This window comes from Solenopsis invicta, chromosome 6, assembly GCF_016802725.1.
Source record: "Solenopsis invicta isolate M01_SB chromosome 6, UNIL_Sinv_3.0, whole genome shotgun sequence".
Lineage (NCBI taxonomy): Eukaryota > Metazoa > Arthropoda > Insecta > Hymenoptera > Formicidae > Solenopsis > Solenopsis invicta.
In genome coordinates, this window is record NC_052669.1 from 17,347,600 (window position 1) to 17,369,910 (window position 22,311).

At 36.1% G+C, this 22,311-nt stretch overlaps 1 protein-coding gene across 3 annotated transcripts in view; it reads left to right on the plus strand.

Moving 5' to 3' along the window:
• Positions 1-4,615: 4,615 nt before the first annotated feature.
• The window catches only part of LOC105197111 (odorant receptor 9a), a 64,376-nt gene continuing 46,680 nt past the window's right edge, over positions 4,616-22,311 (plus strand). The window contains exons 1-3 of one of the 3 annotated variants that reach the window (XM_039450416.1): positions 4,616-4,834; positions 17,503-17,619; positions 18,801-18,918. In XM_039450416.1, the coding sequence (XP_039306350.1) occupies positions 4,691-4,834; positions 17,503-17,619; positions 18,801-18,918 (379 nt within the window). In that variant the 5' untranslated portion in view covers positions 4,616-4,690. The remainder of the gene's footprint in view (positions 4,835-17,502; positions 17,620-18,800; positions 18,919-22,311) is intronic. The other 2 variants (XM_011163342.3, XR_005574992.1) reach the window with 2 other exon arrangements.

The window sequence follows — 22,311 nt, forward strand, 5'->3', positions numbered from 1 at the left end:
GTTAGTGTGAGGTCCAAAAGATCCCTGGTGACCATTACGGGATGATAATAATAATTTCAGTCGTTTATTTTGTTATTCAAAGAGAATTGAATAAGAAAATAAATTTTTGTTCCTTATTCAAGATGTATTGAATAAAGGATAAATGTTTATTCATTATTCAAGAATGATTAAATAATGTTTAAATTTTTATTCGTTATTTTCAAGTAGCTAAATTATGATTAAATTTTTATTCACAAGTGACTAAATAACAAATAAATTTTTATTCATTATTTATAATAAGCTGAATAACGAATAAATTTTTATTCATTATTTACAAAAGACCGAATAACGAATAGATTTTTATTCATCATTCACAAGTGGCTGAATAACAAATAAATTTTTATTTGCCATTTATAAGAGGCCAAATAACGAATAAATTTTTATTCATCATTCATAAGTAGTTGAATAACGAATAAATTTTTATTCGTTATTTACAAGAGGCTGCATAACAAATAAATTTTTATTCGTTATTTGCAAGAGGCTGAATAACGAATAAATTTTTATTCATCAATTTTTTATTATTTAAATAAAAATTTATTTAATAATGCTTATCCCTGATTCAGAGTTACAAAAAAATTTGGTTTTATTATTGATTGCTGAAGTTGTCATATAAATATTTTTATTAAAATAAAATTAATTGCTCATTTATGTGCTGAAGAAAAAAAGTAGTAAATGTAGAAAGTATGAGATTTTGATTCACATAATATATAAGGTGTCCAAAAATTCCCGGATCCCTTTGAAGTGTGAATACTGTTTTCTTAGTATTTTCCAAGTTAGAAGACTTAAAATTTAAAGTACTGATAGCCAAACCCAACGGGAGCACGAATTGCAAATTTATGATTCACATTATGTTGACAAAAGTCAAGCAGAAGTGGGGCATGATATACTGTTTCAACTAATATAGCAGAATAACAGCAAAATCCGAGCAAGCACTGCGTCATACATGTTAAAAGAAATGTAACAAAAAATGCAGCAAAACCTATCGACATAATCAACAGAAATTGAACACACCGTGTCATCGTAACATGACAGCAGAAACGCGGCAAATATATAGAACGTGGTCTGTTTCATCAGCTCTTGACGGTAAAATCGCAACAGAAATCGAGCACAGCGTGTCGTCATGACATAACAGCGAAAATGCGGCAGGTATAAAGCCTGCCACAGACGATACGTTTTTTCTTACTGGATTACTTACGTGCTCCTATACTGGCAGTCTTACTGGCTAATGTACTGGAAATGTGTAGCTTACTGGCTCCGCTACTGGCTCGTCTACTGGATTTTTGTAATAGATCAGGTGCTATTTTTCTTGCGTGATTTTGCACTGGTTTATTGTGAGAGCCAATCAGAACGCAATCTGTATAGGTTATACTGGATTATACCAGGATATACAATCAAAGTGTCGTCTATACATCAAAATTCAAAAGTGGATTTACTTCGCAATTTTTTAATAATTAAAAATAATGCAATAGCATTTTTACGACGATGTACGACTGTTGCAATACTCTCATTTATCTCATCCATCTCATCCATATTTATTCTATCAAACAAATTCTAGTTGTTCAGCTTACACGAAAACTAACACCGTAATGTATGAAGCCACGGTCAGCAGCACTGCCAATACTACTGCCCGTATTGTAGCAAGCAAGCAAATCCAGTTAGAAATCCAGTAAGAAAAAACCTATCGCCTGCGGCAAGTTTAAAACGCGATTTGATTTATCAGTTACTTGATGGCAAAATCGCAACAAATATCAAACACAAACTGTCGTCAAATGTAATTGCAATAGTTACATTCAAAATCTTAGAGAAAGTATAATTACAGATTGTGAAACTTTGGATTAAAATAGTATATGGTAATATCTACTACGCATAGTAATTTATTAGCAACAACAGAACTTTCTATTACAGAAGGAGGAAAGCAATGTGAACATTTGCTTATATAAATTACAATTTTTCTTTATTTATGTTTTATTACGCTTTTTTTATTAAATAATACGTACACATACATGTACCCATATAACTATTTTTGCAACTGCAAAGGTTGGTAACAGATTTTGGTCCGCTTATGGTCCGCATACATTGGTATTTCCGGTATCATTAGCAAATTTGTAGCAAATATACTACAACCTTGTTGACAGAATATATGTATGACAAATTGGCGGTGAAAAGCAAACAAATCTCTTGAGAGTTTTAACGACAAATTTATAACAAATGTTAAACAAGTTGCTACTGCAAAAATGTTAGCAATTTTCATGCAAAAATGCAACATTATCCCTTTGTCAAAATATACGACAGATTGGAAATTAATAGCAGACAGATCTGTTGTATGTATGATTGATAAATTGGCAGATAGTAAGCAAGCTTGCTATTACAAAAATGTCAGCATTTATCAAATAAAAATGCAAAATTAGTTGAAAGCGCATATGCCCATGACGTAATCCTTGTTGATCATCAAACATTAAACAAGTATAAAATATTACATTATGCACATTATGCGCTCTCTTTACGGAATTCGGTCACATCGTTTTATCAAAACAATTATGCAACTAATTTGTTCATAACAATTATAACAGCTATAACAATTAAGAAAGCATCATACATGTTTCTTTTGTAATTTTTCCCCGTGAATCGATTGGTGCAATTAGTTTTCCTCTTTAATCATTTTTAACAATTTGTTTATAACCATTAATTGCAAAATTGACTTTTGCAACGTGTTTTTTACGTCCATAATGTTTTAATATGTTTTGATACTACTTCTAATTGTTATTTTTACTGATCTGGTCATGGGCAGGAAAAAGTTTTAATTATTTATATTATATAGTTTATATTAAAAGTATCTAAGGCTAAATAATCATAAGGTTAGTGATAGTATTTTTGCGATATTCAAGACGCAAGTTTCTTCCGGTTCAATTCAGCTTTACTTCAAATATAACTTTTTATTAACGATATCACAAGTATACGATTAGCTCAGTGTTAGCGTGTTAAGTTGTTGTTCCGAAATTTTAGGTTCTCAAATCCCTCCGGCACATGTGTTTTCAAAAATTTATAAAATAATGCGTAATTGTAATAAGTAAATTAAAATATTATATGTGAAACAGTGAATACAGATTAAGCTATAAAAATAATAAAATCTGTTTAAAAAAAAGAAATTTTTTGTTGTTCTCGAAAACATCAGATTTTATCTGTATTTGGTCTTATTCTGTCAGTACGTTTGAAAACAGATTTGGTTTGTGTTTGGCATCATTTTGTTAACGCATTTGATAACAAATTTGGCCTGTGTTTGATGCCATTTTGTCATCACATAGTAGTCAAATTGTTCTGGTATTGGTTTCAATTTGACTTCAGATATGTTCGTCAGATTTGGTTTACATTGGGCATCCTAATGCGGACACAGTAGGATACGGTTTTGTTACAAAATTCCGCTAGAATTTGATGCCAATTTGATATCCTTTTGTATACAAAGTGTTTGCTGGGTATAATAATGCATATGTATATATTATGTTCTGTTTACACTTCCATCTAAAGCTTGTACATAAGTACAGTTGTTACACATAATTTAATATTATAAATATTAATCAAATTTGTGCATATAAATTAATACATAATTTTTCTTTATTTATAGATATTTATGATAGATATTATGTGTTTGTGTATCACACAATAAAATCAATAAAATATCAATAAGTGAAATTCTCAATAGTGCCGTTAAATTCGTCTTGAAGAAACTTATAATATTATATGAAAAAAAATTGTATGGTGCTTTTTAAAAAATTCAAAATGACTTCAATTTTTTATTTCAAACATTTTTTTTAATTCTTTTGTCACATGATGTAGCCTGCATGAAACAGATGAATATTCACCTTTCGATCTTCTTTAACTATCAAAAGTGCTTAAAAAGACGTTATGCTGAATACCTTGTAGAGAAGTTAAGGTCATGCAAAATAATAAAAAATGTATAAAATCTTCGACTCAATGGACGCGAAGTTTGTGGACACTTACCAGCATAGAAACACAGTCACACACTTTATATGACACAATGTTACACAATGGCTTTATTGTAACTAAAACGCTGCTCAACTTTTCTATTTTACTTCTTTATTTCAACTTTTATTTACATTTTATCGCCAAAAGTATAACGTTACTATCCATGGACCCATGTAAAACACACAGTAGTTATAATATCATAAGGATTTCATTTGTCACACTCGATGATATCATAAAAGTTTCTTATATGTACTTAATAAGTGAAAAATAAAGTCAATGATGAAGTCTTTATGATGTTATAATATTATGACTCTATCTAGAGAATATAAACGACGCGGTCGACCACAGCATTTTAACTGTATCTACTTGTGTCATAGTTGAAAAGCACTGTGTCGTACATATATTGTGTTACACAGTGTCGCCTATATACATTGCTAGAGAAATACCTTACCTATATACATTGCTAGAAACACCTTGTGTTTAACAGTTTGACTAGTTTAACTGCAGGAGTATAAGCGAGCAATTAAAATAATTTTGTAATAATGTCGACAGAACACTTACAGAGAGAATTATTAAATAAGGCAATGTGAATGTGGACGAAACGATGAAAGGTCCCTACCGTTCTGTCTGAATCATATTGTTCTTCTACAGTTCTAATGATAAGTGCGAAATGCGGTTCTTCGATGGACGGAATTACAGGATCAATAAAGTCCTCCTGTCATGTGTCGGACAATGGCCATATCAAACGAATAGAAGTAGCAATGCTATAATTATCATTATGGTGTCTTTAGCTGGCACGCAATTTATCGCCAAGGTATAACAACGTATCTTTGAATATCGCTAACATAATTGTTCGTTGATAAAGAGAATTTTATTAGACTTTTTATAGAAGCAATAGTGTCACTTTTGGGCAATTTTTATTCTGATGACATTTATTCTATATTCTACAATATAAATCATGAAAACGCTATAAAATCATAACAAGATCTTGAAAAATGCTAAAATAATACTTCATACATGATTTTACATAAAATTTCTACTTCTTTCGAACTAAAGGCCATACATTAATTTTGATTTCGAACACAGCTCTTAAATTGAATCAGAAAAGTAATATCACAAAATTAAATAAAAAATGAACCTAACATTTTAACGGTTATAGCTAGATCTTAAGGTGTAGTTATATGCAAGCGTCGAGCGTCGGGTTATGCAATAGATATATTGCGCAGCTTCTTGCAGCTTCCTTGCTGAACCTTTTCGACGGTGATGGAAGTTGACGGACGTCTGCTTCCTCTTCGTGTGTCACACTTGTGCGTTTACTTTTAAATTTTCGATCCGTTCATATGCACTGCTGCGTAGTAAAGCATTGTCCCCGCATTATGTTAAAAACCTCCAATGAATTTCAGCACCTTTTATTCCTTCCGACCAAAAAAATTGTATCACAGCTCTTTATTCCTCCTTGGTGCAAACTTCTAGCGGAACGGCAATTTTATACGCTTGTAGCGATAAACAAACTGACCCGATCAAGGTCCAGCTTTGATCACGGGACCCCAGTAGTGCCAACTTAAGAGGTAACTCTACCTTTGAGATTTGAAAAAATCGATTTTTTTTTGCTTAAACCATTAGTTTATACTTATAAAAATATGCTGTAAGTAGTTTTAGAACAAAATTCAAACTGTATTATAGTGTTTGAGCTGATTAAATGAATCGTCCCTATGCGCCTACCAAACAGCTGTAAGCGATTTGGAGCGGCCCCATCTTCTCTATGCTTCGTAGTTATTTGGGCTTTATTTATGTACCAAAAATAGACCTTTGACTAACACAATATAGATGTTATTACTTGTACTATAGCAGTAAATAGTTTTGAAAACGTCGGTTTCTGTGTTTATGCGACGCCATTAGTTTTTCTGTGTTTATGCAACAAACTTGGCTGTTTGTTATTATAATGATGGCTATAACAGTCTAATGAAAATTTTGCAAGTTTAAAACCTCATGGTGGGCACTATTTGTCATTATTATTGCCAAAAATTCGATGCGCGGCGCATCGTACTTGCCGAGCACAGTCTCACCCAAGAAGCAAAAGAGACCAGAATATCATTATTAGCAACAAGAAAGGAATATAATGAGGCTGCTAAACTTTTGGAAGGACAGCTTTATAGGGCAGGCATCGCAGATTAGAAATAAATTAAAAGTTTTCAACTTTATACACAAAAAATCAGTTATCAAAACTTTGAACGCGTTTTTCTCAAAACACAGTTTTTCAAATTTGCGTGCAAGGTTACTCTTACAATTTTTATCCGATTGACTTGAAATTTTAGCACAATCTTCTTGTAACTATTCTACAGGGAAATACGTAGGCTTTTTGTGAAATGTTGAAAACTCTTTTTGTAATTAGCATTTTTAAAACAAATTTTTGGGTGAAAAATCCATTTTTTTCTATAAATAGCCATTTTGATAAAAATTAATATTTTTAAAAATCCCTACGTACTTCCTCAGTTTTGAATATGCAGATAATGAAGATTTTTTTTGTTTGGTTCCAATATAAACCATGTCGCAGAAAACTTATCTTTAAGAAAAGACGATTTCGTAAATGGGCCAGTACGCCGCCATTTTGTGCATAAAAGAAAATTAAAAAATATTTTTTTACTCGTCAATATATGTACAATAAAGCCTTCTAAGCTTTTTTTTTATATAAAGTTATTCATTTACCGACAATAAATTCCCAAACTTAGGTATCATTTTAAGGCCTCAAAGGCGGTGTTACCCCTTAAAGCCTGCCTGCCCAGAATGCAGTATGACAAACTTAAAGACGTGCTCTAGCAAAAGTGCGGATAATTGTTGACCCTAGTATAACTAATGACAAATAAACATTAAAAAAATATTTAAAAAGGATTGTCTGCTCATTGAGATGTTGCTATGACATCATTGTGATATATGAAATATAACGGCTTCGTACTGCAATTTGAATATTATAAAATAGTATAGTATACATTTTTTGAAATAAATTCAATATATTTAATGTACAGTTTATTTAATGTATAAAGGCTACCGGGGCAATTTGGAAGACCTTTTTGTGTCTCCTGAGTCCTATATTCATAAAAAAAAATTGGACAATTTGAAAGGTTGAACCTTCCCCTTCACAATGCCATTATAAATAGAACACGGAAATGTACTTGCTTTGAAGTACATATAAAAATTTAGACCAATTACAAATATTTCGAATATCCCCAAACCCGGGATAATTCCAAATTAGTGTGAAAATATTCTGAAATTTATGTTTTAAGATGAAAAAAAAATGTAAAAAAACTTAGACTGTTAAGACTTTATTTTATTTAAAAAAGGATATATAGTATTATAAAGAAATGTTACAATACATACAATAAAAGAATACAAATGCACAATAAAAAATTATATTGCTTTAGCGTTTTCGGAACAAGTCAGGGACTATTCGTATTTCGTGTAATTACATATATTGAGTATTAAATTGTGTATTTAATACATAGAACATAAATATGAAAGAAAAAAATCGTCCGAACGACGATTCGACGTTTAGTGTTTTGAATAGCCCAGACATGAACTGTGCGCATTATTGCATATAATCAATTAAAAATAGACATCACACAGCAAAAAGTAAACACAAAGTGTTTCAAATACGTTCAACTAGACACGATACATTCAAAGTTTTCAAAAAGAATCTTATTCATCTTATTTAAATGTCGAAGAAATTCTGATTATGAGAAATTACTTTGATTGTCGCAAAACACATTTTTCACTACTACGACTTCAATATGTTACCAACTGTTACCAACAAAACTTTGTTAGTAGCATCGTTATATTAGGACGCGTTTGCAGTATTTAAAGTAAATTTTTAATATACACCCATAAAAAAAATTTCCATTTTTCGAATTGCCCCGTCTCCCGACTTCCCCGGTTTTCATTATACTTTTATTTCAAGAATATATGATAAATATATAAATTGTAATTTTATAAACTTTTGTGGTAATTTCTACTGCACTAAGTTCTCACAGCTTATTTAAGCATTTGGACAAGCGTCTCTGAAAATGTATGAAATATTCTAACCTTTGCCTCGCTATAACTCGTAAATTACCAATGTTACAAAAAAGTTTATTACAAAAATTGTAAAGAATTTTTTCCTTTACAACTTTACTCATTCCTTTGCATTAACCTACTTTGACCGATAGAATTAATAAAAAACCTAGAGTTAATAAAAAAAGAGTTATTCCCGAAAAACTACTTTTGGTCGCTATTTTTACAAGATCGCAAAAATTTGCCTATACAGCACAAAAACTTGCAGCAACATTGCTGCAATGTTGCAATGTTGCACGTTGCAATAGAATGTTGCAGAAACATTGCAAAGATATTTTTTTACAATATTACTTCAGCAATATTGCAGCATTATTTAAAAAATATTATGAAAAACATAATGACTTATTCTATTGTATTATAAATGCATGGTCATTTAATAAGAATTACTTCTATAATTTTTAACCTTTAAGAATTTTTAAATAAAATACATTATATTATTATACATACAAATTGGCATAGTCTTAATATATCAGTAATACTAAAACTTTCCATAATCGATTCGTTTTTTTAGAGCAATTTTAATTACTTTGTGTATTAAGAATATTATGTCAAGTTGTATAATCCATTAGTAAGGTCTTGCGTACAATGGAGAAATAGAAATGATTATTAAATATTAAAAACAAAAAAATTAGAAATACAGATTAACGAGGGAAGATCAGGAAAAAGTAGAAAAAAGTTGATTTTTATAAATCTTTTTGCGGCATAAGACTTTCAATGAACTGTCCATAATTTTTCTTACATATTTCTTATAATTCGTAGATGTAGAATTATAAGAAATATGTGAGAAAAGTTATGGACAGTTCATTAAAAGTCTTGTGCCGCAAAAAAATTTATGAAAATCAGCTTTTTTCCGCCAATTACATGACTTTTTCTTCTTAAATGTAAAACGCACAGTAAATATAATATTTTATGCTTTATTTGTATCTATTGTGCGTTTCATTTAATATTTATTGCTAATTTTTTGTATGTCTGATATTTAATTCATACAATACATAAGTTTACAGCAGTTAACATTCCATCGTTACTGCAATGTTGCTGCAATGTTTCTGCAAGTATTTCTCTATTGCTGTATACTGTGTAATGTTTTGCTGCAATATTGTTGCAAGTACTCCTCCATTGTACGCAAAGCATAATATTGCATAAACGTTATATTACAATGTTGCTGCAACATTACGTGTAATATTTCAGCAATATTATTAAAGCGGGCATTTTACCGTTGCTGCAATATTGCTGAAACATTACAGCAGTATGTCGCAACATTTCTGCAATATTACAATCTTGCGATGAAATATTTCTGCAATGTTGCTGCAATATTTTTGTGCTGTACAGGTGCACGCACCCAGGTTGAAAACATAAAATTAGCATTTAGCATTCTGATTCAATAACATATTAAAGAATCACATGACATTCATTCCATGTAACAAATTCCCTATTTCTATTCTAAATTGACTGATTTAATTATGACATTACTGTACAATTTTTTGGGGATTTTAACTATGGCCGCTTCAATAAGCATATTCCACGTCTATGTTCATAATACATTCATATTGAAAGTGTAGTATGAACATAGACTTGGAATATGCTTATTGAAGCAGCCATAGTTAAAATCCCAAAAGCAAAAAATTGTACAGTAATGTCACAATTAAATCAGTCAATTTAGAATATTTATTAAGGCGGCCATAGTTAAAATCCCAATGGCGGTAATTGGCATCATAATATTAAATTGATTATTAATTTAATTCTGTGATATTACTTTCTTGATTTAAGAGCTGTATTTGAAACTAAAAGTAACGACGCACGATTCAAAAGAATTGGAAATTGTACGTAATTAATCATAAATCGTTATTTCAATACAAAAACGTTACTATAACTGTATGATCTTTTTCTGATTTATTTATTTGTCAATTGTTTTATAACCACGATCTTAATTCTAATATGTTCTGTACTCTATTTTACACACACACACACACACACACACACACACAATTATTTGATTATTAGGGGTTTATTTTATGCTAAAAATGTTATAATTTGAGAAAAACTCAATTGTGATTAAAAATTCTTACCGGTGATACATTTCTATCAAAAGTGTTGTTGTGCCCGGTGGTGGTCCAGGCACATCGGTAGATATTTCGGGATCTTTACAGCGCCTCTAACGGGATTCTGTGACTCTTAACGACAGCTAGGGATATCGTTACGTGTTGTTGCGCAACTTTTCTATCACGTATAATATCTGCGCAACGATGCTTTAACGATGCCGAATTGTCGCTATAGAGTTACAGAATCCCATTACTGAGGAGTTAGGACTCGAGGAAGGTCCGCGTTGACGGGTTAGAAAGTAGACACTCTTGCGTTCCCAACGTTAAATGTATATTTCTTCAGTTTTGTCCTTGTTACACTTGTTGTGCGACTATATGTGTCACTCGTACACTTGCTTTCTCGGACGGCCCGGTGTATATTGTGACGGTGTTTTTACGCACCTGGCACAAGCCTTCGTCATTCGCTCACGACGTAGCTCGAAAACGCGATAGTTGTCCTCCTCAAATAATTAATTACGTACAGAACTAAGTGCCAGGCACAAGAAAGCGTGACACTCTTCGCGAATCGCTAATTTACCGAGATTACTTGAACGCGAATGGCCGTGAGCGATGACGGAACGGCAAGCCGGCCGCTCTTCGCTCAGTCGACAGAAGCGCAGGGTGGGTCGGTGCGGGCAGGTGATGATTAAGAAAGCGAGAGAAGATCACAAAATAACGAGACGACAATTAACAGAGAAAATATAACAAAGTGTATTTCAAATTCTCGGGCTAGTAAGATACAATGCCTTGCACGCGGTCCGCCATGCGGAATGCGTTACAGAATCGCGGAGTATTACGCAAAGCGGTTAACGGTCGAACAGTATCGTGCAGCAGTCACACGCAAAACGATTCAGTAACCTCAGCGAGGCGGTCGCTGTGAAGGAAGGTGTACAGTCGTGAGCTAAAAGGTTACAACACATTTTCTTCGGTGGTTTTTGAAATGTAGACTTGCTCATCGATCGGCGAACGTAATTGGTTGGATCCACAGGTAAGAAAAGATTACGTTCACATCAAAGCTGAGTATCGCGAAGTAATTCACGCATATGTTAGACGAAGGATCTCGCAATCTCCCTCACAAATGTTACCGTTATTATGCTAAGTTCAACCAATGAAAACATACAAAATTCACACACAGTTACAGTGACTCATAAAACAACGCTGGCTTGGCTGTGGCGATACAAGCACGAATACCGGAACTAAAGGTATTATTTTAATACGGCGGGATCGGGCGAGCGAAGTCGCAGCTGCGACAACTGTTACATTAACGGACGTTAGAACATTACATGCAAATACGCGACAATTACGGCGTGGCCTCTACTCAATTCTACTAGTCGCAACGTCACTCGTCTTTGACCGCAAAATCGGTGACTTTACAGTTCTCGATTTACGCTCGTCTCACCCTTCGGCATGACGCGGCACGAAACTTCTCTCTTCTGCATCCCCTCTGGATGGTGAGTCTTGGAGTTGCTCGGCTCTTCACTCCGGCTCGGAACACGCTCACAGCACAAGTGAGCATCGATCCTCGATCCTGCGAGAGGCCCGCGGCGCCGCGCCTCACTTATCGCTGTGGCCGCTTCCGTATTGGTTGTCATCAGGCGACTAGATTCTGGCGGTGTGCGCATTACTCTATTGTTCTGTGCTTCTGACGTCAATAGCGCGCAAGGCTCAAATTTGGCAGGTAATTTCTTCACAACGTTCAGCGTCCCCGGGAACTAATATTGGCCGGCCTTGTCTCCGGTGGCGGATGGGCCACCGCCTCAGGCTCATGACGCCTCCTCTGCATGGTTCTCGACATCGCTTTTTTGCCTTTGCGCGTTGGTTTGTGTGGTTTTGTGCAACTTCCGCCTTTTTTTTTACGAAGAGGAAATTGCGTTATCGCATACCCCAGGCCTCGGGGGAGGCCTGGTGGTTATGTGGAGCTCTCCCCCGCCGGCGACGTGTCGGCGAGGGCCTACCCACTAAAACCTCTCCGGGTGTCCTGCCCTGGTCCATAACTGGGGGACTCTGGGAACGCGTGCAGCATACTTCCGGAGCCCCCCGGACCCAGTCGGCTAGTTGAGGCCGACTCGTCTCGCCAGGGGCGCCTTATCTGCCCTAGGTCGGGGGAGTGGGACACCGTCCCTCCCCCGCCTCTTCCCCTATTGGTTTTGGGGGTACAGGCCCGAGGGTCCGGCCCCCGCCGGATGGTTCCCGGGGCCTAGCTGCACCATTGGTGCAAGCTCCCGTGCTCTCGTGGGGAGGGAGCACTTGCCCCACTCCTCTCCCCCCGGCGAGCAGAGAAGGTTACCCCTTCCGACTGGAAAGGGACCCTCCCCCCGATGTCACTGGGGGTTAGCCCCGCCGGGAGCCGAACTTGGCGTGAACTGCTTCGCCCTGCTTCGGGTCCCATATGCAGAACCTTCGGCAGGGAAGGCAGGAGGCTCGTCCTCCCTGTTGTCGTTGGGAAGGTCACCGTCGCTTTCCCCCTCCTCCTCGATGGTTTGGAGGGAGGGGGGTGCAGCGCCGGCGATCCTTCTCCGCTTTCTGCGGGGGCTCCCGCCATCGGGGGGGTCAGGCCGGTCTCTCGGAGGGCGGGGGTCCCCGCCTCCACCGTTCCCACGGGGGTTGGGTCGGCGACGTCATCGCCTGCCGCCCCCCCTCCCTGGGTATTCCTCCTCTCTGCCTCTCCCTGGCAGTCTCGGCCACCTCCTTCTGTAACATAACCTGTTCGCAGAAGGAGGCAACCGCCTTCCAACAACTCTCCCTGAGGACCATCTTAGCAACGGCCCCCAGGGAGAGGTCTTCCCCAATTTCGTTTTTAAGGACTCCGCGCAGCTCGTCCCACGCTGGGCAATGCTCCAGCGTGTGCTGCGCAGAGTCCACCTCCGCCTCGCAATGGTGGCAGCGCGCTGTCGGCTTCTTTCTTATTCGACACAGGTACTCACCGAAACAACCGTGTCCGGTGAACACCTGCGTCATCTGATAGGATAGACCGCCCCATGGGCGGTCCACCCATTCCTCCAGGTGGGGGAGGACGGCCTGCAGAACCCGGGTGCCCACTATCGGCGGGTTTTCGACGAGGTGGTCTCGCCATACCTCGATTGCCCGCCGACGGGCTCTCTCTCTCCACGACGCCATGGTCCTCAGGGCGATGACGTTGCCCCGTAGGCGGGAGGCTTTGACCCGAACGTATATGGCAGCTCGGGCCGTTGCCAGGAATTGTACTGGTGGCACTCCCGCCAGAACCATTATGGCGTCGTTTGGAGAGGTGCGATAAGCGCGCGCAACGTGTAGGGCCAGCAATCTTTGCACTGAATGCAAATGCTTCTTAATCTTGCTGCTGGCTCACATCGCCCCGCACTAAACCGGGGCGCCGTATAGCGCCCCGGACATGACTGCGTGCATATACGCGCATCTCGCACCTATACCCGGGCCCCGAAAGTTGGGCATCAAACCTCTGAGGGCATTGGCCCTCTTGCCCAACCGTGGGGCAATGTCGTCGAAATGCTCGACGAAGCCCCACTGGCCGTCCAGGGTCAACCCCAGGTACTTCAGGGTTGTCCCCACCTGGATTTGGGTTCTACCCACGAGGATTGAAGCCTGTGGAGGGGGCCCCCAAAAGCCATCGTGGAAAAAGATGGCTTCCGTTTTGTGTGGGGCCACCCTCAGCCACAAGTCCTCTATTGCGCCGACAACGCATGTCACCGCCCTGTTCGCCTTCGCAACCGCGTCTTCCCAGGTCCCCCCAGCCACCACTAAAGTGTCATCGACCTAACACACAGTGTGGCAGCCGGGGGGAAAGTCCGTGCGGAGGACGACGTCGTACGCGGCGTCCCATAGCAGGGGCCCGAGAACCGACCCCTGCGGAACGCCGCACGTCATGTCCCTCTGCCGCTGGGGTCCATCGTTGTCTATGTACTCCAGCGTTCTGTCCCGGAAATAGTCTCGACAAGGTAGGGCGGCAGGCCGTAGTATTCGACCAAGGCCGCCACTATCTTGCCCCACGGGACGGTGTTAAAGGCGTCGGCGATATCTAGCGACACCGCCAACGCCACCCTTCCCTCCCCCGTCATGGACTCCACGAGGGCGCGAGCGTGCTGAACAGCATCTATCGTTGAGCGCTCCTCGCGGAATCCGAACTGGTCGGGGGATAGATCGGGACCTATCCGGGACAGATGCCGAATGATGCGGTTGGCAATCACACGCTCGTGGATCTTGCCCGCATCATCCAGCATGCAGAGGGGCCTGTACGCGGAGGGGTCCTCCGCTGGTTTGCCCACTTTCCTTAGTAGGACAAGCCGGGCCCTCTTCCACCTCCTGGGAAATACTCTTTCTTTGAAGCACTGGGTGAGGATCCTTTTGAGGTCCTCACCCACCACCGGTGCGGCCCGGACCCAGACTTTGCCGAAGACTCCGTCTGGGCCGGGCGCGCGGGCTCTGCCCTTATTTTTAATCCGTGCAAAGGCCTCCTCGAGCTCATAGTCTCTGACTCCCAGCTCCTCCGACCAACCCGGAGGGGGACCGGACCTAGCCGGTATGTTCTTCCCGCGGGTGGGGAACAGTTGGTCGATCACCCGCTTTAGTGCAACTTCCGCCTGCGGAATGGTAATTCTGCCGTTCCTGAAAAATTAACTCCTGACAGACAAGATTTTTGTTCGGCGGCAAACAAAAAAGACAGTGTGAGCGGTACAACCTGCGAGCCCTCACGTCTCGGGGTGTTTTGTGAATACCTCGGCGGTATTTCTGGATTCTCGCTTCCTTCTGGGTACCTCCGGGTGGACGAAACGTTTAAGCAATACACATTTCTTCGTGGTCACCGGCTCTCTCCTCGACAGACCTACCACTTACTCGAATTTAATGGCAGGCGTAGAGAGACGACACAGAGACAAACACACACACTTAAACGATCGCGCCAACGGAAACACGTCTGCTCCCGAGCCGGAAGGATGCAGCATCCGTGTCGCGCCTCGGAGTCAGGTTAGAGAATCTCTAGGAGAGAGAATCGCTAAGAGGGGTCACGTGACCAACTCTGTGATTGGCTAGCGGAAATGTACAGATTTTGCATTGCGACGTCAATGCGTTGACAGGCTTCGTCGCGAGCAACCATCGGTGATTCCACGTGATGCATACCAGCCAATGCATTGACGTCGCAATGCAAAATCTGCTCATTTCCGCCAACCAATCACAAAATCGGTCACGTGACCTTCCCTTGGCTATTCTCTCTCCTAGAGGTACTCTAGGTCAGGCCATACGACCCTTGTGACGGGCCACAAGCGCAAGTTGCATCGTCACAATATAGGTCGGCGCTTATCTCCGGATTGTGTTCCCGGCTCGACGTATAAACAACGTACAGTGCGTTGCATTGATGCCTGGGGTACCGATTTTAGGAACCATGTTTCTTTCTTTGTTATTTTTATATTCATGATCGAATGCTGCGTCAACGATTACCGTAGCATTCATTCATGAACGTAAAAATAACCAAGAAAGAAACGTGGTCCCTAAAATCGGTACCCCATGCATCAATGCAACGCACTGTACAGCAAGTAACACACCGGACAGCTGTTCGTTAGACTCTCCGTCACATTCCGATTTGGTTTCTCTATTTATCCAAATTTGTCACTTGGTTCGACCAATCGTTTTCCTGCAAAATGCAGCTCCCACGGTTAGCCGTAATGCGAGTACCGGAAAACGACTCAGCAGTAGGCGTCGCGCGATGGTATTTCAGGTTGGAAGCCCGAAAGACCATCAGCGTCTTTCAATTCTTTTACGTATGCAGAATTTGAATCCGCTGCGCAGATGCATAGTAATAGGAATGCTAATTTCCTGTTGCTATGCACAATTTTAATGTGATTGTACTGGGTATAACAGTGTATATTTGTATCCAAACGAAAATATTCACTAGCTTGTTATTAACAAAATCAAATTAACACATTTTTGAAATAGAAAAGTATATTTAAATAAAGATTATTTAAATAAAATTGCAACAAAATATTAATTCTCTTTGTTTTTTATTTCTATCTTTATCTGTTTTTATTTAATTTAAAAATATGTATAAAAGATAATATAATAATAATGAAATGATATTAAATAATAAATATAATTTTGTACATGATTAGAAAATTAATTGTTCATACGCACAAGATATTGCAAGTTTATTTTAAACTATAAAAGCATGTATACTTAATAAAAATACAAGTCTGAGGTTTCCTTACAAGCTCCTTACAAAAAATTTATTTGATAAATTTACATAAAACTTCCGTTTTCTGTGTCTGAATAATTAATTTTTGTAACTGTATGTAAAAACAAAATATTTAATAATAATAATATTTAACCCTTAAACACACCGATCCCGTAAAATACGTAAACATTTTCAGGTCTTGGAGACTTTTTCAACTTTAACACGTTATAACTTTAGTTCCAATCAACATTTTTCAACAATCTTTCTTTTTACATGAAAGTTCAGAATCTCAGAAATGTGACTGCATAATTGGCATTGCCAAAAAATGATATATTTTGAAGTTATAAAAGAAAAACGATTAAGCAAAAATTAGAAATTGTTTAAAAATCTACTTTTCCTTTAAAAAAATCATATATCCGTAACAAAAAACTTTCAAATACGACGTTTTAAGGCTAAAGAGTCAAACTTTCAAAAAAATATAGTATTAACATTCCTTTTAAAAAGTATAATTATATAACAAGGAGAATATGAGGTATTTTTGGTTGCCTAAATATCTACTTTTTTTTAAATCATATCTTTGCAACAAAAAACTTTTAAAAACTTTACAATACGGCGTAAAAAACTAAAGAATCATACTTTAAAAAAATAATGTCACTGCCATTTCTATTAAAAAATATACTTACGTAACAATATGAGGTATTTTTGATAAACTCAAGATGTTTAAAATTAAAAATTGATGTGTTTCATAATATATTTCGGACGCAGAAGTCCTCTTTTTCACGGCATTATAGTATTTTAACTTTAGACAGAGTAACATATGCGAACGGATCTGTTCGACCTTGTTTTGTCCAATTTTTTTACATAAGATTAAGTACTCACAAAAAAGTTTCACTCACACACTATATGAGTCCCATTGATCCTAACAAAACTTTGCTGCTGTGCCGTTCAAATTCTAGTTAACCAAAAAAATTGATCAATCATATCAATTAAAAGAGAAGATTTCAAATTTTTTTTACGTTCTAGTCCCACCTCATTCCGTCTTCACACAACAAGCATTTGAAACTTCAGATTTACTTATGTGTTTAAGGGTTAAGAAAGTATTTAAGTGCTGATTCTCATATTTATAATTTTGTGATTTAATAGATATGTGGTTTGTTCTCTATTGATAACGCCGATGTATTTATCGATTCTTTTTCACCATTGATAGTTGATTTAGCATGTGGTGTAAAATTAATCACTTGCATATTAAAAGCAACTGAGGTATGTAAATTGCGATATATCTAAGTTCTAAAGTATTTTCAACAGACTCGCTTGTCGTAAGCACATCACTTTCTAAAACTCATTAAATAAAAGAGCAACTGTTAGAGGAAAAGAGGGTATTATAACTATACAGTCGACAATATGGCTACCCCTATTATTTCCGTTATTAGGTGACGTATTCTAACAATTGCTTATGGAGTTATTCGTTTAGTACCCCGCCGTTCTTTAGTGATGCTAATATGTCAATACATAATGACTGACAATTCTTATAAAGCATTTTTACTTTTGAGCACTTCTAAACTTTTTCAAGGTAACTTTTAATCTTTAATTACATACATTTTCTCATTATTCTTAAACTTGAGTGTATTATCACACGAACATACACTCGAGTGTTTTTTTTTTGTTATTTAACTTTTTATTTGACCGTATACATTTTGAGTTATATAAAGTTAAAACAATAACATGAAATTTTGTTAATATGGTTTTTTAAACAAAATTTTAATATCGAAATATTTCTTTGATAAATCGATTGTCATTCTAAAGAGCGGTATTTAGAAACATTAGAGACATCATTTTATGCTTGTTATTTAATGTTAAACAGGAATAAAATAATATTTTTAATAAAATTTCTAATAGTATTTCTAAAGCTTCTGAACGCAAAAAAATTCTAAGCAATGAAAAATTAAAAATATATAATTTTGTAACAAGATACTGTGTTTCTTTTAAACTAAACTAATTTTTTTAAATTATTTTTATGGATACCCTGATAAAAAAATCGATAGAAAACGACAGAAAGTGTCAGAAACCTGATTCAAACCAATAGAATTCTATTGTTTTGAATTCGGTTTCTAGCACTTTATATTGTTTTCTATCGGTTTTTTTTATCAGAGTAGCTATATTACATCCACTTTTTTTTATACCGATTATGCAGTGCATTAAATTTTTATAAATCACGTCCTAAATAATATATATTTCATTACTTTGAGTCTAGAATCTGTCAAACAACACTCTGACAAATGTAATCATTCAAGTTTCAATAGAACATATTAATTATAAACAAAGTTATTTAAAAAAAATGAAAATGGGTGCCATATTACCCTCTTCTCCTCTACTTGAACAATTATAATTATTTAAATGTAATTAAAAATTTGACATTTCTTTACAACAAAATTTAATTACAGATCAAGGCACTTTTTAATCAAATACAATCCGATTGGCAATTATTAACAACACCTTCATACATCAAGGTTCTTAATAATTACGCGCAAAATGGACGGACATTTACGATCATATACGCCAGTAAGCATAATAATTGTGTGTGGAATAAAATCAAAAAGTTCTGCAAAATGTTTCTTAAGTTTTTGAGAAAATTATTTTCTGATGTCTCTGATTATATCTTTTGCTCAAAAAGTACGCAGAATTGTCTATTTAAATAAAGCGGTTAAACCGAAATCAAAATTCCTTTTTGTCGCCAAGTTAAGTATCATAATTGTACTTGACTTTTATTTTTTGTACTTGACCACAATAAGTAGTCGAGTAGTTTCCGCGTCGAGTAAATGTGTGCTGTGTAACGTATTTTTCTCTTAATTTCAAGCCAATAATTAAACGGTCGCTGAATAATTAAACGATAGTGATTAATAGTCAAAAACATAATTTTGTTTGTAAATGCCTCGAGTGCCTGAATAAAAACTAAAAACGTGTGATACGTGATACATTTATAAACAAAAATAAATTGTGGCTATTCGGTAATAGATCATCACATAAAAACGTGACGTGTAATCTTGTGACTTATCCACAATTGTGAAATTATTCATCCGTCAAATTACAGCAGTGTAAAAGCATCGATTCCCTACAAGGCAATAAGTGAATAAAAAAGACAGACAGAGAAAGAGAGAGAGAGAGAGAGAGAGAGAGAGAGAGTGTGTGTGTGTGTGTGTGTGTGTGTGTGTGCGCGCGCGCGCGCGCGCGCGTGCGTGTTTACTTATTTTGTCGCTTTGTGTTCAAATGCATCGAATAATTATGTTTTATCAATATTTTTGACGAAGCTCGCGTATTCTATAATTATCTCTTTTAATTAAGTATCCAATTTTCACGTTGTTATAAAAATAAACAAAATTATTTGATCTGTAACCAACGTAAAGTTAAGGTAAAAGTTTTAAAATTCTTGTTCAATGTTCATAAAACTAGGCATAAAATTCCAAAGTTACTTAATTTTCACTATTTAAAATCTGGCAACGTTGCACAGCTATCGAATTATTTCGATACATCTGTAACAATATTTGCATCAAATATAATCGTTAAAGCCAAGTTACAGAATCACCTGCAATAATGATTATCGATAGCGCAAGCGACAATTGTCGATAGCTAACGATATCGACAATCATCGTTAAGAAGTTAGAGAATCCCAGCACAATCTAGCATTAATTCGTCCTTAATTTATAATTTACTAAAAAATAATTCGGAAAAATGTCGCAAAGATTACGAGATTTAACTGTAGTTTTCATCAAGCCATTTCTAATATCATCTCACTTCTTCAACGTTGCGAACGGTATTGCGTGTATAAATTGAAAGTTTCTTGATCATACAAACATTCTCAAAGTTCAAAGTTCTCGCAATTTGTTGACAAAAAATAAAATGTTCAAATCAAAAAGATTATTATGTCCGTCTTCCTTTGATCGAAAAACATCGTACAAGTGTTTGAAATGTGACAACCCGATGTGTAAGCAACATACTGCAAAAATTTGATGCAAATGTTCAATTTAAACAAATAATAATAAAGTATATTCTATAGCATTTTATGTTTTTTCAAGTTTTATAATCGAAAACAAATGATTTGTTTTGTCAACCCATCTTTTCCTGGGCTGAAAAACCACCTAACTTCACTTTGCAGAATAAATGTACTGTTTGAAAATAATCAAAATAACAATATATTTCTCTTAAAGTACGTTCAATTACCTTTCAAAATCGATTGGAAAAATCTCTCTAATGGTTTTCCTTTCAAAACTGTAAATTGAAAAAGAAACCATTTTTTTCGCAAGTTTCCTTCTCTCCTAAATATTTGAAATATATTCAATTTCTAGATTTAAAAAAAATTGTTCAAATTTTTGCATTACATATACAAAATATACGCAATTAAAAATGGTCGGGTGACGTAACATACACCCATGTGTGACAAAATATCAAATTCCCTTAGCGTACCAACTGAAGGTTAAATATGTACATTTATGTATATACGTAACAAATTATGTACATATATACACGTAATACACGATTATATAAGACTACTTACAGAGTGTTCAAAAAGTGTGAAAACTCTTTAATATTCAAAAGTTAAGCATTTTTGAAAAAAATGTTTCAGACAAAAGTTGTAGGATTTAAAATTCATTTACTAATCCTATCAATTTGACCTTGGATGATGTCACCATGGTCAAATAAATGTCACATCAAATTTTTAAGATGAAACACTATTTCTGACTTCAGAATCTACCTTACTTTTAACATCGTTTATGGGAACTATTGAGCATTTACATAACTTTTTGTTTCTCTTCTATATATATTATGTGCGATACATGTACAAACGCCGCGGTTTCTTGACACTAATTGTAATTCTTGATATTTGAAAGTGACATTTACTTTTGCAGTTAAAAGTAAAATCCTATTAACAAACAATGTATTATTAAAATCAATTTAAATGTCATCCACAAAATTGTAGAATTTCGGATCGAGGTGGATATTTCCCAATATTAATCCGTCTAAAACGTATTATTGTAAGTCCGATTTCACTATTTTCAATAGGTTTTGATACTGTATTTTTGGTGCAAATATTACGATCAATTTGGATTACTTTTTTCAATTAGTTTTAATCGCACTTTTTCAGCAGAGCTGGTATAATCATTAAGATTCATCTTGTATATATCATTAGGCTAATCATTTCCCAAACAGTGTTTTGTTAGATGCAGTCTAAAATCAGACTCCGTATTGACAACACAATATGTTCTTTGTGATATCTAGCAAAGCACTCTTTCGTGCCTGACTTTGTGCTAGAAATAATCAGCATGTAATTCACGTTTTAATAAAAGTTTTTAGGATCACTAATTATAAATCTGTAATCAAAATTTTTAAATTTTAAATGGCGGATCCATTATATCTAAATATTACTTTAATTTAACAAAATTTTGTATTTTTATCCGCCATATTGAATTTTGAAAGTTTTATTAGATTTATAATCACACTGTAAAAAAACAAAATGTCCCAGAAAGTCTACTTTGAATTTTAAGTTAATATAACTCAAAAATTAAGTTAAAATAACTCTTATTTTAAGTTATTAAGTTAAAATAAGAGTTATTTTAACTTAACTTTTGAGTTATTTTAACTTACAATTTTTAGAGTGGACTTTCTGAGACATATAAAAGTGTTAAATTAGCATTTTATTTTTTACTGTGCAGTGACCCTAAAATTCGTTAATAATATTCTACTCTACGTCAATATTCATCAGTATTATTTATTTTAACAATTGCCTCTAACCTCAAAATACAACAGTTTAGGACGCAATAAGACGTTATGACGCACACTCTATTGCGCTTTTTTCTAGCACGCAAGTTAAAAAAGCAAAATTACGCTGATTGGTCGCTTCAATGACGCATTCTCTATTCCGCAGCTCTATTACACATCATGTGATTTCAGCTTTAATGT